At 40.4% G+C, this 14818-nt stretch overlaps 1 protein-coding gene across 1 annotated transcript in view; it reads right to left on the minus strand.

Annotated features, from left to right (window-relative positions):
• Positions 1 to 13800, minus strand: part of cltca (clathrin, heavy chain a (Hc)) — a 48843-nt gene extending 35043 nt beyond the window's left edge. Inside the window, exon 1 of the mRNA XM_080435027.1 lies at positions 13525 to 13800. Coding sequence (XP_080291153.1) covers positions 13525 to 13566 — 42 coding nt within the window. The 5' untranslated portion in view covers positions 13567 to 13800. The remainder of the gene's footprint in view (positions 1 to 13524) is intronic.
• Between the last annotated feature and the right edge of the window lie 1018 nt (positions 13801 to 14818).

The raw sequence follows: 14818 nt of genomic DNA on the forward strand, positions 1-14818 counted from the left end.
TTTCAAATAGCCGAAGTAGTCTATAAGGTTAAATCAGTGGTTAAACTGATTTTGATGCTATATTATCACATTATGGTGGGGACCCCCTAAAGCCCCTTGAAGGACCCCTGGACCCCACTTTGAGAACTGAAATACTGTACTCGTTATATTAACCTAAGGCGGTAATAGTGAAATGACGGTACTTCTACTTAAAGGTATAGACCGCCGAAGTCTGACGTCATTTACACATCCTTTGTTTGTCTACCTGGTTCGCAGTTTTCCACCCCCGTTCTGAATCCCATAGACGTATTTAATATCGCGTCAAATAAGAACTGTGTTCCAAAAATAAACAAATGACCCCGGCGTGTTGACTCTTATGGATATGAAGCATCAACTGACGGTGAGAAAACGCTAATGTTACTTCCGCCAAATTAGTTACATTTTCGCCAGAAACAGACTGTATCAAATATAAGTGACTGACTATCATAAACGATACAGAACCTCCTCCCTGACAATAACGCCGACACGCGGTGTTTATTTTTGGACCACAATTCTTATATGAGACGATTCTAAGATGACCCAATGTTATTCTCCATAGAGAAATTACTTCCGCAAACCTGGGGATGAACGAGTCACGTCAGGACTTCGGTGCTCTATTGTAGGCAACATTAAGCCTATATTTGAAAAATACCTCTATATATATATTTTGCATTTTTTCCCCTCTATCAGCCACTATATAATGATGCTGGGGTGTTTTCCTGCATTGAAAAACACTCCTCTTTCTGAAATCCGTATTTTCCCTACTATTTAGGTTACACATCCGGGTATCCGGTACGTAAATTAACGCACGCATGTGTGCATCCGTGCGCGTCCGTGTGGACTTTTTACTTTCGGTTTTAAAATGCTCTCAAACTTCGTTTTTGATGCATATAATTTACTTTTCAGACAGCGTTTGGATAGAATTTAGTTGTTTAACTTCATATATGTGGTCAATTTGTCATGAAAGAGCCTATTTAAAAATAAAAATTCAGAGAACCGGCAGGGGCGGGCAGTTCCGCGAATTGTATCCGAATAAAGTAACCTATATTCGGCATGGAAGGTTTAGAAGTCTCCTTAACTCTATGGAAGTCCTCCGTGCGACACCCCCTGGTGGTCGGGGAAACGAACTGCTGGATTTTTTTCTTTGTTTATCTCTGAATCGCCTACAATCCCTTTAACCATAAAGACGGACATGTGGGATCAACTTTCCCACTGCAATGCACAGGTATTCAATTGGAAACACAGCTGTAGTAGCATCACTGATTTGATTTTAAAAAGAAATAGGCCGCAATAGGCCTTAAAGAAAGGGGGCGGGGGGGGGGGGGGGCATAAGTGGGAAACAAAATTACACACAACAAATACTGATTGTCAGACATCTGGAATAGACTTGGGAGGGGGTTGAATCTCTACTTCTCAAGGTTTGGAGTTCAACACTACACTACACGTTCACCTGCAAAACACTAATATGGTCTTTTTGAACACCCACAGGGCTGACTGGTGCCGCTGATCCTCGGCGAACAACAACAACAACACTTATGTTGTGTCTTTGACTAGCAGCTCCACTGCTCTCCGATACAGCCAAAGCTGTGAGGTCACCGAATCTGAACACAGAACAAGCAGCCCCTCCTGACCAGATGGAGCTATGGACTCTCCATGCTGGTTATTAGGGAGCGGGAAAGGGTGGAGGCCAAGGGGCTAATCCGAGGCCAAGTTCTCAAAGCACTGCCCAAAGGAAGAAACTACAACTGCCAATAACAGTGTGGTTCTTCTGCAAAGCTCTCTTAACCCATTCAATCCGGGAACGCATCCGTGTCATTTTAGATTTAAGCTATGACCATTATTTTATACTTTTGGCTATTAAAAAATAGCAGATCTACAAGCTTGTAGATCTGCTATTTTTGAAAAATCTTTAAAGTTTGTTGATCTTTAAGTATTATATTTTTTAAAGCGAACATTTTGAACTCAAATCTTTGTTTCTGGAGGTCCCTGGAACAAAATATTTTACAAATGTTAGCTTTAAAAGATATATACCTACCGGTATATATATTCAAAGATTTGCACACATTTTCCACAATTGTTAAAAAAAAATAAGATCTGCAAAGCTCATAGCGCGGCACTCGGTGCCACACTATGAGCTTGTATATCTGCTATTTTTGAATAGCCAAAGAAATCTTAAAATGACACAGATGTGTTCCCGGATTGAATGGGTTAAAATGTTTTCAGCAGTTAATAACTCCAGTACGTAAGACCAGGTCCAACATCCTAACTCTTATGTTATACGTTACAACATGACAAGCTGGGCTTGGCTCTACTCTGCCTGTGGGAATGCTTTTTAACAGCATATCACACCAGCTCTGCTCCTACTTTACTACTCGGTGCTAAGACTGGCACAGGGCATCCTGTGTGCCTCAGACAACCCCTGACACAGCACTAGCAGCAGAGCTACGTAGTGGCACTGAGATTTCCCACCACGCTGTCTAAACCAAGGGGTTATTCTAAAGAAATTGGAGGGGGCTTCGCTTGTCCCTGAATGTGTATTTCGATGGCAAGATATAACCCTGCACTTGTAAATGACTTTGGCTGATAATTACCAGGAGTGAGCATCTTAAGATTTCAATTCGAACAATTCGATCAACTTAATTGGAGTTATTTAACATGGGTGTAAAAAGAAAACAGATTTCATACTCATATGGCGGTGTCAAGCATTTTTTGGCTCTCTAGAGCAGTGGTTCTCAACCTTTTCAGGCAGTTATTATCATACTGTAATGTTAAATGTCAAAGTAGTAAAAGATGCCATGAATGTATGGCGCTAGAGTGAAAAGTAAGAATGTAATTTAGGGGTGCCGTGGATGAAAGGATTATGTATAGGGATGACCTGAGCAGTTTGAGAACCACTGTTCTAGAATTACCATTAGGGAGTGAGGCGAACATCTGTCTCTTCTGTACTATCATGTAGCCAAAAATGAAATACTTTCATGTCCCAAAGGACTGGACGAACGGAAGCAGAGGCACACATTTTCAGTACCAGGAAGAGTCTGACAACAGCAAGATGAAAAAAAGAGAAGAACGGGCCATTCGTCTATGCAATGTTTACAGTACAGAGTATCTTTTGTGAACCACTGCTATGGATCACTGAACATGATCAAATGACTTTACAAAACATCAGTAAGGAAGGACCATTTAACTGGAAACAAAACAGACACATGAAAAGATTTTGTAATGCTCCGTTTTCTATGACTGCTTAATGTTTGGAAACCGCAGACCTGGTGAAGACAAAGTGTCTTTTCGCCAAAGAGGTACATTGGAATTGTGATGAACTTGCCGTAATTTTGCTTGAGGCTAGCGTTCATTTCGAGCCCTTGTAATGATAGCAGCAGGACAACAGTAGAAGGCGTCTTTCACTGGCGCTCTATCTACAATTCTCTTTGGCGTACTACTAATCAGCAAACACACACGGTTCCAGGAAGAGCCCAACGAAACAGGAGTACCTTTTATCAATGAATCGACACACCCTCTTCCACAAGCCAGCCCCACCCACATTCTTTCACTTATGGGTAACTCAGTTCCTTTTCATGACAGTGCTACAAATGACTTAACATGGGTAAGCATTACGACTTAGTTTTAAGGGACGAACTTCCAGTTTAAACTGTGATGTCAATATCTTTCTTTTTTAAATTCATAAAATCACATTAGCATTTATTCAACCTAACAGACATCGGGAGCCCTCTTAAGGGATATACAAAAACGGTCTTTAAAATAAATGTGTTACAAAAGGTCTCTCGGTACCATTAAACAACACAGCTGTGACAGACACACACACACACACACACACACAATATAGTCTTCTAGCAAGATTTACATGCTTTCTCTCAATTGCGCACTCCTCCATCTGCCATGTATTCTTCAGGGCCAGCAGAAGAACTGATCATTCACAATGGTAGTGCTCATAAAATGGGAAAGAACCGCTAGCTTGCAGCTTGTCCTCTACACATGAATATGTTACCCCAGGCACCCCCACAGTGAAGAGAAAAGAAAAGAAAAAAACAGACAGATGCTGGATGTTGAAACACAGTTCGCTCCATCAAACTGGTCTGCAGTGGTAATGCTAACATGGCTGTGGGCAAACACTGCCGTGACCTCAATGACTAGGAATTTCAGGGAAAAGCAGGTCAAACCAGCAGCGCTAGTACACAAACCTGGAGAAGTGACTCACTTAGCATGTAGCCTGCTCACTGACATTGCTTTTAGCCTGATGGACACTTAGCTGACTGAATACCTATTTTGATCACACTATCTTGATAAAATACGACAAGTTAACCAACGACAAGTTAACCAAGGCGGTTTGTAGGGAACACAGATGAAGAGCACCAGAGAAGATAGAGCGTGTGACACACGTGCGAGGGAAAGAGTTAGAGCATTATATGGCTACTGTAGCGCTCTATTTTAGTAAATTAGTGATGCATTGTGTAAAATCAAAATGCGAATCCCTTGTCTTTGTGACATATTATAAAATGTAGGGATGCACCGATTGGGAGATTCAGGGCTGATACCGTGGCGCAACCAATATTTAATAAAACAATTTGGCTGATAGCTGATGCAGATATCGATGTTTAGCTAGTTTTTTGTTTGCTTTGTTTTTGTTATTCATTCCTCTTGGAAAACCATTCAGTGACATTGCACTTTTAACAAGGCAATGTCACACCTGCCTCTGCAGTTTGCAAGCATTTTCTGTAGCAGTGGCAGAGGGAACCCATCATGTACATCACTGAGGGATCAAGTATGCTGCGTTAAACAGACCAAGCAGTTAGATAGCGTTCTAGAAAACTAGATGGCAAGCTGCTGAATTACTGAGAAACTACAGGAGAAGACAGACATTCAGACAGTATTACTCATGTATTACAGCTAACCAGATAGCTAAAGAAAAATAATGTTGTTTACATTATTACTAATACTGCACATCATTATTACTAATCCTGCACAAAGACACAGAGATTGATGCTCATCTGTATTTTTCCATTAAGCCAGACAATATCACCTGGGAAACCATAACAACCTACTGAGCCTAGGCATTCCAACCACATTCATAGCTAGCTCAGGTTTCATTATCATACCATACCAGGGTTGCATTTGATGAATACTAGTCATCATTATTAGATCCTGAGACAGAAATCACGTGTTCTCCCATCATTTCAATTCTACTACCCTGTCCTGGATAAAAGGTCAAGAGTGAACTAGGCCTGTCACAATTATTACATAATCGTATAATGGCAATTATTTGAGATAATCGCAATTATTTTTGCACTTCGTGACACGTTGTAAGCTTGTAGATCAACTATTTATGCTATTTTACATGTATAAAATTATTAAATGTCAATAATGTATTTGTATTTTTGAGCTATTCGTCATATCTACCCTGTGCAATTTTTTATTATGAAGCCTAAAAAGCAAACAGATTTTTTTTTTATTCATATGCTCCAGTGTTCAACGCCAAACACACAATTAAACCGTTAATCGCAATTATTTGAGTGACAATTAATCGTCAACTTAAAAGTGTAATCGTGACAGCCCTAGAGTGAACGGCTCAAGTCCTGGCAATTATCAGGTAATGGGAATGTTGGAGCAGAAACCAAATTTTCTTCCACCCAACATGCTGTGGAGATGTAATTATTTTACACTTGGGAAGTGCAATCACGTAATAGAGTAATTTCAGACTTAAAGGGATACTTCACTTTCGGGCCGGGGACACATTTAAAAAAAATATTAAAAATAAATGAAAAAAGTTATGGAAAATTCATGGCCCCCTCACGACACGCAGTGTCCTGCTAATGTGTGAGGGGGCCATGAATTTTCCATAACTTTTTTCATTTATTTTTAATATTTTTTTTAAATGTGTCCCCGGCCCGAAAGTGAAGTATCCCTTTAAAGGTTGCCTTGCAATTTTGGTAGGTTTATAAATAACGGTGCCAACTGACCACTGACCAGAGCGAGTGCAAGCTGCTCTTAAAAAGCTAATGTTAGGGAAATGAATACAGAAAGAGGAACTATGACATAGTTGAGTGTAAATTTGGCTACGTTCTGATTGCATTCTCCCCTCTCCCTCTCAACAGACTGAACTAGCAGAACAGGTCCAAGGGTAGACATATACATTAATATACGATACGTTAACGACGTGAAATCAGCATGTAACTGCAATTTGCTCCCGTTTGCAGATAACTCAGAGCTCCTGGTCTCGGACAGGGACAAAATGCAGGTCGGAAAAGGCCACAGCACTGAGCTCAGCAACAGCTGCACTTGGCTTTCTGATTAACTGTCATTACACCTGAGAAAAACTGAATCCATACTTTTTGGGTCCAATCACAACCTCAGTAGGTCCTCCCCTGGCCTTACGATCAGTCGGTGAACTCATGCAATCACAAGCAAAGATGATTGGGTTGTATTTTGGATAAACCTTCCGGTGAAAAAGTTGCATCAAAAGTGATCATGAAAGTCAACCAAAGAAAAAGATTTTTGGGCAGGAGCTCCTTGTTTATCGAGTGCAATCTAGCCAGAGCCCTCATCCAGTGTCATTTTTAGCTATGCTTCCAACTCATGGTTCACCAACACCCCCATGTCATTAAAAACAAAACGACCCTTTCAAAACAAACTGAAAAGACTGCTACTAAACCTCCACCCCAGGACTCACCTAACCCCAGCTCACACCATCTTAGGTAAGTTGAAGCTTCTGGGCGAAAAATCGATTTTAAATTCAAACGTTTCAACAACGGGGACCGGAGGAGGGATTATTGCCGCAGGCCAGTGACTTTAAGATTACTGGCCCCGAAACATTCATCAACAATTGTCCCCTGTAATAAAGAATATAAAATAAAAACTTGTGCAATCTGTGTACACATACATTTTTTATTTCAGGTTGGGTACAGTATGTGGGTCATGCATTTTCAGTGTTACTAACCATTAATTAACTGTATAATGATAAACGCTAAACTATCCGTTATTCCGCCATCCCTACATGGGACAGCAGCTTTTTGTAACCCAGAGGGATCCCCATTTGTTTATCTGACCCGTTTTACTCTTCCTTCGATGGAAAACGGCACCTTGCTCAGCAGAAACGTGCCCTGTGTGTGTGTGTCCTGTCAGTGTGCATGCAAAGTTCAAGGAAGGGCAAGGAAGGATGTGCTATGCAATGTGCTGAGGCTTGCAGCGCTTGAGTGCAGCACTCCAACAGGAAACCAGGAGTCCATTGTCTACAGGAGCTGAAACAACAGGCATTGCTATGCACAGCCTTCCCCTGTACTGTACCATGTGACACAGAGGGAGACATGTGACCAAGTCCAGGGGTGAGGAGGAAGAGGGCTGGCCATGGCTTCTAGATAAAAGGGAAAGAGAGGAGGAACAGAAGGAAGGACCATGCATCGTGTGCATGCCATCCATCTCCACTCTGCACAATTCTGCTGAGGTGTTTGGAGCTGTAGTTTCCTTTTTCTTTCCCCCAAATGCATGCTTCATTGTACAGTGGGACAGTGACAGGGAATGCCAAGTGTTCAGCAAATCCATATCCTCACCGACCTGTCACGGGATATCAGCCGGTCAGTTACAAGAGAGTTCAAAGTGCGCTCGCTGTGCTAACAATTTAAGATGAGCACAATAAAACCTCCTTTCCAAGGTTTCTAGCAGCATTTAACAAGGTCAACGGGGGGGGGGCATGGATGATAGTAATTCCAGAAATCGTACCTTGCCTTGTCACATGGTGTGAATATAAACAAATGCTCTCAAAAGATGATTCTGAAATATATTGTGGCCAGTCGTAGAATTGCAGTGAAGGAGACTGCAGAAGTAGATGAGAGCACTTGTACAGTAGCTTGGCATCTGTCCATCATCTAAACTATCTAATCTAAAGTATACCTAGTCTAAAGTATACCTGGGCATTGACAAAATGTTTCAATTCAATATCATGACCATTGACCATACATACAGCAATATTGCTGAACTCGCATTAAACTATATAACCTGATAATAAATGATATGCATAAAATCCACTGCCTCCTGTTTTGTCACCAGTAGTACTTTATGTCATCTCCAAGACTTTAACACTTTCAGGATTCTCATTCATATAAATAAGATTGATATGCTCTCAGAGCATTCACATTTCACACAATACTTGGGGCCAGATTAGAGGTATGACACAGCCTTCAAAATGTTTACAAGGGTACACAAATGGCATCAAGGTGACTTGATAATCTTGCTAGCAAGCTAGCAGTGCCTGTACTAAGTAACTTCTACAGACCACAACCGTTTTAACTTACATGCTGGCGTGGCCAGAGGGTTTACAATGTGTTAGATTATAATTATTTTTCATCTTTGTTTGATAATTGCGATCTGATTCTGAACCCATTTGTAAATCTCTAAAATGTTATTTACTCTACTCCTTTGGGTCCTAAAGAGATCTCTTTAGAGAATATCCCAACATAAATCTGGCTTGGTGTGTGTTGGGTAGGGAGCATGGGAGCCAGAAGGGATAAATGATATCTTGGGGGGTAACATGCTATTTAACATAATTATGAACTGTATTGACCACAGAAAACGTTCTCATTCGTAGAGCTGCTTAAGGAAAGTGTCATCATCTTATTACAGAATAAGTTAACAAATGTATGTGTCTTGTTGACCAAATCCACTACTACCTATAATTTAATAAGCTATGATTTTTCCCTGAAGACTTTAAATAGGACATATTTGTCAGAAGCAAGGAAATACATGGCACACCCTGTTCTGTTACTAGCTAGTATTTGCAAGGGAAGCCTTTGTCAACAAAGAATGGGGACAATGTCGTCACTCCATAAATAGGATCAAGAAGCAACAGCCATTATATTCTACGTACTTGGACCCAACTCCCAGGAAAAATCATAGTAAATTATGCAGGTGAAATGGAATATGAACTGTGCGTAGGTTCTGTAAAATATATGAGACATTAGAACCTATTTTCTCATATATCGCATGTGATACAAGTTCATAAAGGCAACCCAATATATAGCCATAAAAATGGATGATATATAAAAATGCCAGCTATGCAAGTGGACCGGATGTGACACACACACACACACACACACACACACACACACACACACACACACACACACACAGTTTTAATGCTGGACTGGTTTTGATGGACAACCAGAATAGAAAACAGTTACTCAGGTATAATGTCAACAAGAAGGTTCATTGCGATCTGAAAAGTGGTCAGTTACAGGCCAGGGAGAGAGAGCTGCAAGGTGTAGTGCAAGCCAACTACCTAAGAAAAGGGAATGAATGGAACAAATCCAGAAAACAATGTTCAGTTATACGTTTTAGGGAAAAGCTGTGCTTAGCTTGCCCAACTGTACGGAAAGCTGCACTATTTCAGCCATTAACTGGCTTTTGTTGATGTGTTTCACAATACTTTTCTTTTTTTTAAGAAATAAAGGCAGTCTAGAGGTATGCATCGTTGAGCCACGTGGTTCATTGCCAGATGCCCTCAGAGTCCTAAATATGTGCTTGAGACAACCTTTCTCATCCTTCTACAATTAACTGTTCAGACGATATGTTAAATGTTAATAATTTTACCTTCTTGACCTTGACCTTTGACCACAAAAATGAAAAAAAAATGCAAGGTTCCAAGGTCTATGGTTAAATTTTATAGTCAACAATACCAATTACAAGTAAAAGGCACGTGAAATTCATTGTGCGCTAAAAACCAACACAGCAACACCCAAACACAACACCAGCAGCTACAGTCTCAAGAATACCACGTTAAGACACTGTCAATTGTGATCTGTGTTCAAAACTAAGCTGCTTAAATAAATAAACAATCTATAGAAAAGATCTAAACTACCTAAATGTGCAAAATAGCTCAAGTGCAAACTGCATAGGTCTTAAGTCCAATACATTAGCCGGTACCAGTGTTCTGGTCATGTAGTGTGGCCATATAGTCCGGGCCATGCAATGTTCAGTGTGCACATCTGTGACAGTTTTGTTGCACCCGTATTGATGGTGTAGTCTGGCTGGATACAAGAAGAGTGGGCACTAAGGAAGAGTGGGCACCTCAATGTAAAATTGGCTATTTTGTCCAAAATGTAAAAAAAAAGAAAAAGTAATGTAAATTATACACGATGTGAACATGCACGGTTATCAGACTCAATTTTATCCTTCAACTTATTGTTTACATCCAAAATGACTGGATATACAGGTTTTGGAGCAATTGTAGAAATATTAGACCTTAATTGGCAAATGTATACTTTTACATGACTTACTATTTTCCCAATATATATATATTTTTTACATTGTGGACAAAATAGCCAATTTTACATGGAGGTGCCCACTCTTCCTTAGTGCCCACACTTCCTGTCACCATCTGGCTTCAGTGGCTTGCTAGTTGTTAGCCACTGCTAGCATCATTCAACATCACTGTCGGGTGGAGTAATTAACTATCACAAGATTACAGTACATACACCCATAGTATCACATGAACTTTTTTCTCAGTTTAAAACGTTTTTTTTTATTGTAAAGGTTCACCACTTTTGTTAATGCTTAACATTTAAACATTTAGAAGTCCCACCCCTACCTGAATGTTATTGGGGGTTTTTATTACACTGATGGCGTGTAGTAAAACAATGACCTGTACCTGCTTGAATGTATAGGAGACAAACAAGACAAAGCGTATTACTCTGTAATGTCTAGGAAGCAAACAAACGATAGTATTGAGGTTGATGAGTGCCATTTGGTTGATTCAGGGCATACCCATTTGTCCTAAAGCAAGCCACATCAGAAACATGAGCAGGTCACAAAGACCTCAAGGTGTTTTTTTTTTTTTTTTTAATCTCATCTTGTGTGCTGCAACCCCACAACTGACAGGAAGAAATCTCCCAGAATCATTTCACTGGAGCACAGTGACATCACACAGCTGATACCAGGCGCTGACATCACGATGAACTCACTTGGGCCATGTGACCGCACTGTAACCAACGGGCTGGGAGTATTCTGTTCCTGCTGCCGTTGCCTGGGTGCTCCAGTGTAAGGAGTCATGTCAGCATGTTATACCACCTGACTGCCAGCAGGAATTTATGGACAAACTCCACTGTATAAGTGAACATAAACCTGACAGGCTGACTGACATGCACCACAGAACGCTATATAATAATATGTGTGACCTAACCTACAGTGCACAAACACCTTGCTTAATTCCAGTTGCCCTGTTCAAAAACAACTACCATTTGAAAGGTAATGTGAAGACAATATTCTGTACGTATGATCTGCTGCTCAAGTGACCGCATGCTGTCAAACATGCCTGGAACAGCATACACAGGTCATGCATTAATGATAGTAGCTGAAGGGCCAATGGCTTTTTATCAGTCACAGAGATTGACAGTGACTTGTCAGGCAGTGACACAAATCTGGAAATCCAGACTTCAGGTCACAGTTTTGCAGTTCATATCACAGGGTTGACCCTGAACTAGCGTAAACAAACTAAATGAAATGCAATATAGGCTATGACTCTCTTTTATAAAAATGCATACTCAGGGGGAAAAAAGCCAGCAGTCATCAGTATTCACCACCTACCAGGCTCAACCGAAAACGGAATTCCTGTTAAATGTGTGTGCTGAAATACTATAGTTACAGTTCAAAAGCTACTACTCACGATAGCATGTCACTCAGAGCATGACAGGGAGGTAAAGGCTCAGTTGCACAACAAGCCTCTCCCTGGCCTGCAGATAAAGTGTTGCAGTGTCTGGGAAGAGTCATTTGACCACTTCTACCATACTCCATCTCTGAACTGCCCCTTTTGCAATTAGAGTGGCTTGACATAAGAATCAAAAACCTCTCCATAATCCTTGCATTGTGTTCCACACAAAAGGCCCTTGCGTAGCACTGTCAACAACAACTATAGGTAGTAATATGGAGAGCTGTGCTACAATGAAGGTAACCGTTAGGTATAAAGGCATCATAATGCCCTAGACTCTAGGCCTCTCTGTAGGGCCTAAGCTAAAGATCTTGTTTATATTTGTGTCATGAGCACTGTTCCCATCTAACACAGGTAATATCTAAGACCCACTTCCATCATGTTTGACACATGGAAAGCGCTCTTTTCTATATAACTTATTATCTCTCACAGTGCTGACCAGTGGATACATACCGTACATTTTCTTCCAGAAATTAGGTAAAAGAAGAGCAAAAGAGCTACATCGATCATGGCAAGGATGTCTCATATTAGGTCCAATCTGTCAGTCTGACAGTGCTGTGAATTACAGAAATACAACCCTGCTTCCAGTGAAAAGGGTTTTGTATCAGGACAAAGCTATTCACTAAAACAAATGCTTCAGTATGTTTTGAAAACAAATAAACCAAGTTGTACAAACTATTTTCTTGAAGCCAAGATGTAGGCGGATCGCATGTCTCATTTTGAGGCACCACTGAAGCACCAAAGACACTATGATTTATTCATAAGCTCACTGATCTTGCAAGCCAGCAGTCCTGAATTGAGCCATGAGAGGCATCAATGTTTTCCACTTGCTTAAGAGGACCAATTTAGTGGAATTACAATAAAGGTGGGCCCATCAATAACAAAAATGAGAAATATAACATCCTTGACCTTCTTTCAAAATTGGACAAGTTACTGACCAGCAGTGCACCAGCTTGAAAACGTTTCTCTCTGAGATTTCACTCATTTCCTACAATAACCTTGGCTACGTTATCTATCTTGTGATAGTCAGCTGGCTCTCAAGTTAACATGCCACCTGAGCTTAATGGACAGGCAGCTGGTGGAGGCATTGAAAGCATAGTGACAGGTTTAACTATCTTAAAACATAGATAAGCAACAAGGCATATACATTTGTCTATGGCAAATACACCATGTCATTCCACACACAGAATATAACGAGGGAAACGTTACTGAACCTTATATTTCCAGTGGCATTCCGGTGTCATGCACATAATGGGTCACAGTAATGAATCATTTAAACCTATTCGTTAGAGTTAAGAGTAGACCAGAGAAGACCATCTTTATCTTAGCCAAGGGTGGGCATTGTGCCCACCCTTGGCTAAGAGATAAAGATGGTCTTCTCTGGTCTACTGTCTGTAACTCCTGCCTTTGGTAGTCGTGACAGACGACTTTTGACTGAGAAGTTGGTCATGTCAGTACAATACAAATGTCAAAGTAGACACTAGCCATTATTAACCACAACGTTATGACTGAAGTGGTTTGACTTCACTCAGAACACTGGTACCGGGGTCCTGTGAAGAAGACAAGGGTGGCTAGCTGTCGTGTTAGCACCACGAAAGATAGATAAACGTCATCCACATACAGGCTAGCCACTTAGCTTAGCTTGTAGTAGCCAACTTAGCTTAACTGACACTGGCTTCACGTCATATTAGAGAAGTCACTTGTCAATTGTGAACGCTGTAGTTAGGGTTAAATCATTTAGACGTACACACACGGGGCCCGCACTGTGGAGGAGTTGAACAATTCATTCATTGACGTACCTGCAGGTGCTCCTGAAAGCGGATAGGCAGGATCTGAGCCATGGCGGTTCCTCTACTTTCCTCCTATTCCTTCTGCTATTTCTAATAAACTACGGCCTCTTCTCTCGGATCCCAGCCGGACAGCCAGGGAACGGCTTGTCTAAAGTCCGAACGGGTGATTTCTGCGTGTTGTTTACAAATTAATGTCAGTATGAAGGTGGTTTTTGGTCGTTCTTTTAACTGTTTACTTGCGCGCTTCCCCTGACTGCCGCTACACTCACTCCCTGGACCTGGACCTGCAATGGCGGTGTAGGCTGCTCACAGACGAGCGGAGGAAGGTACACCTTTACATCCCATAGTCCGGGGAAATGCCTGCACCGTGATTGGCTCCTTTGGTTGTCAGGCAACCGTTGACCGTTCGCTGACGGTTGACAGCCATAGTAAACATTAGTCAATTATAACAGTTTGGACCATTACTTGAAAAAAAAGAAAAAAAGAAGCAATGAAAACAATAAAAAATTATAAAGCCTTGAATATTTAGCTACTTGTGACATTCCTATGCATATAGTTTTGTATTGTCTTTATTATTTATTTATGTACTTTTCCTTAATAAAAAAACCCATAAAATGTGATGTATAATATGAATGACGTTGAAGAATACATTAGAAGATACAGCATTCCACTTTTTAAAAAGTATAAACTTGATACTATACACTCAATATAGTATACTGAGCGCAGATAGCAATAGCATTTTCTCCATGAGAAATAATAGCAATTATTGCCAACATTTAACTCGTTATATTAAAGCCTAGGTTTAGGTTGTATTATCTATGACTGTAAACTCATTCAGTCTGAGTCAGATGCAGTGTTGGAAAAAGCACTCAAATATTTTTACTTAAATAAAAGTATCAATACCACAATGTAGAAGTATTCTGTTACAAGTAAAAGTCCGGAATTAAAAAATTACTGGAGTAAAAGTACAAAAGTATTGGTATCAAAATGTACTTAAAGTGCCAAAGGTTTTCAAATGTATAAAAATCATTTGAAAATAGCAGATCTACAAGCTTCGCATCGCATCACGACACATTGTGAGCTTGTAGATCGGCTATTTTCAAATGGGCAAAAAGTATATAGCTGTAGGGCTGAAGTGGTTCATGGATGTTTTGTAATAATAATCTAAATCTACAAAGTAACTAGTAACTAAAGTTTTCAAATAATTGTAGTGGAGTAACAACATTTGCCTCTGAAATGTAGCGGAGTAGAAGTAAAAGTACAGAAAATTGGAAACACTCCAGTAAAGTAAAAATACCTCAAA

Source organism: Gymnoscopelus braueri (genome assembly GCF_963280865.1).
Source record: "Gymnoscopelus braueri genome assembly, chromosome: 8".
In the NCBI taxonomy this organism is placed as follows: Eukaryota; Metazoa; Chordata; class Actinopteri; order Myctophiformes; family Myctophidae; genus Gymnoscopelus; species Gymnoscopelus braueri.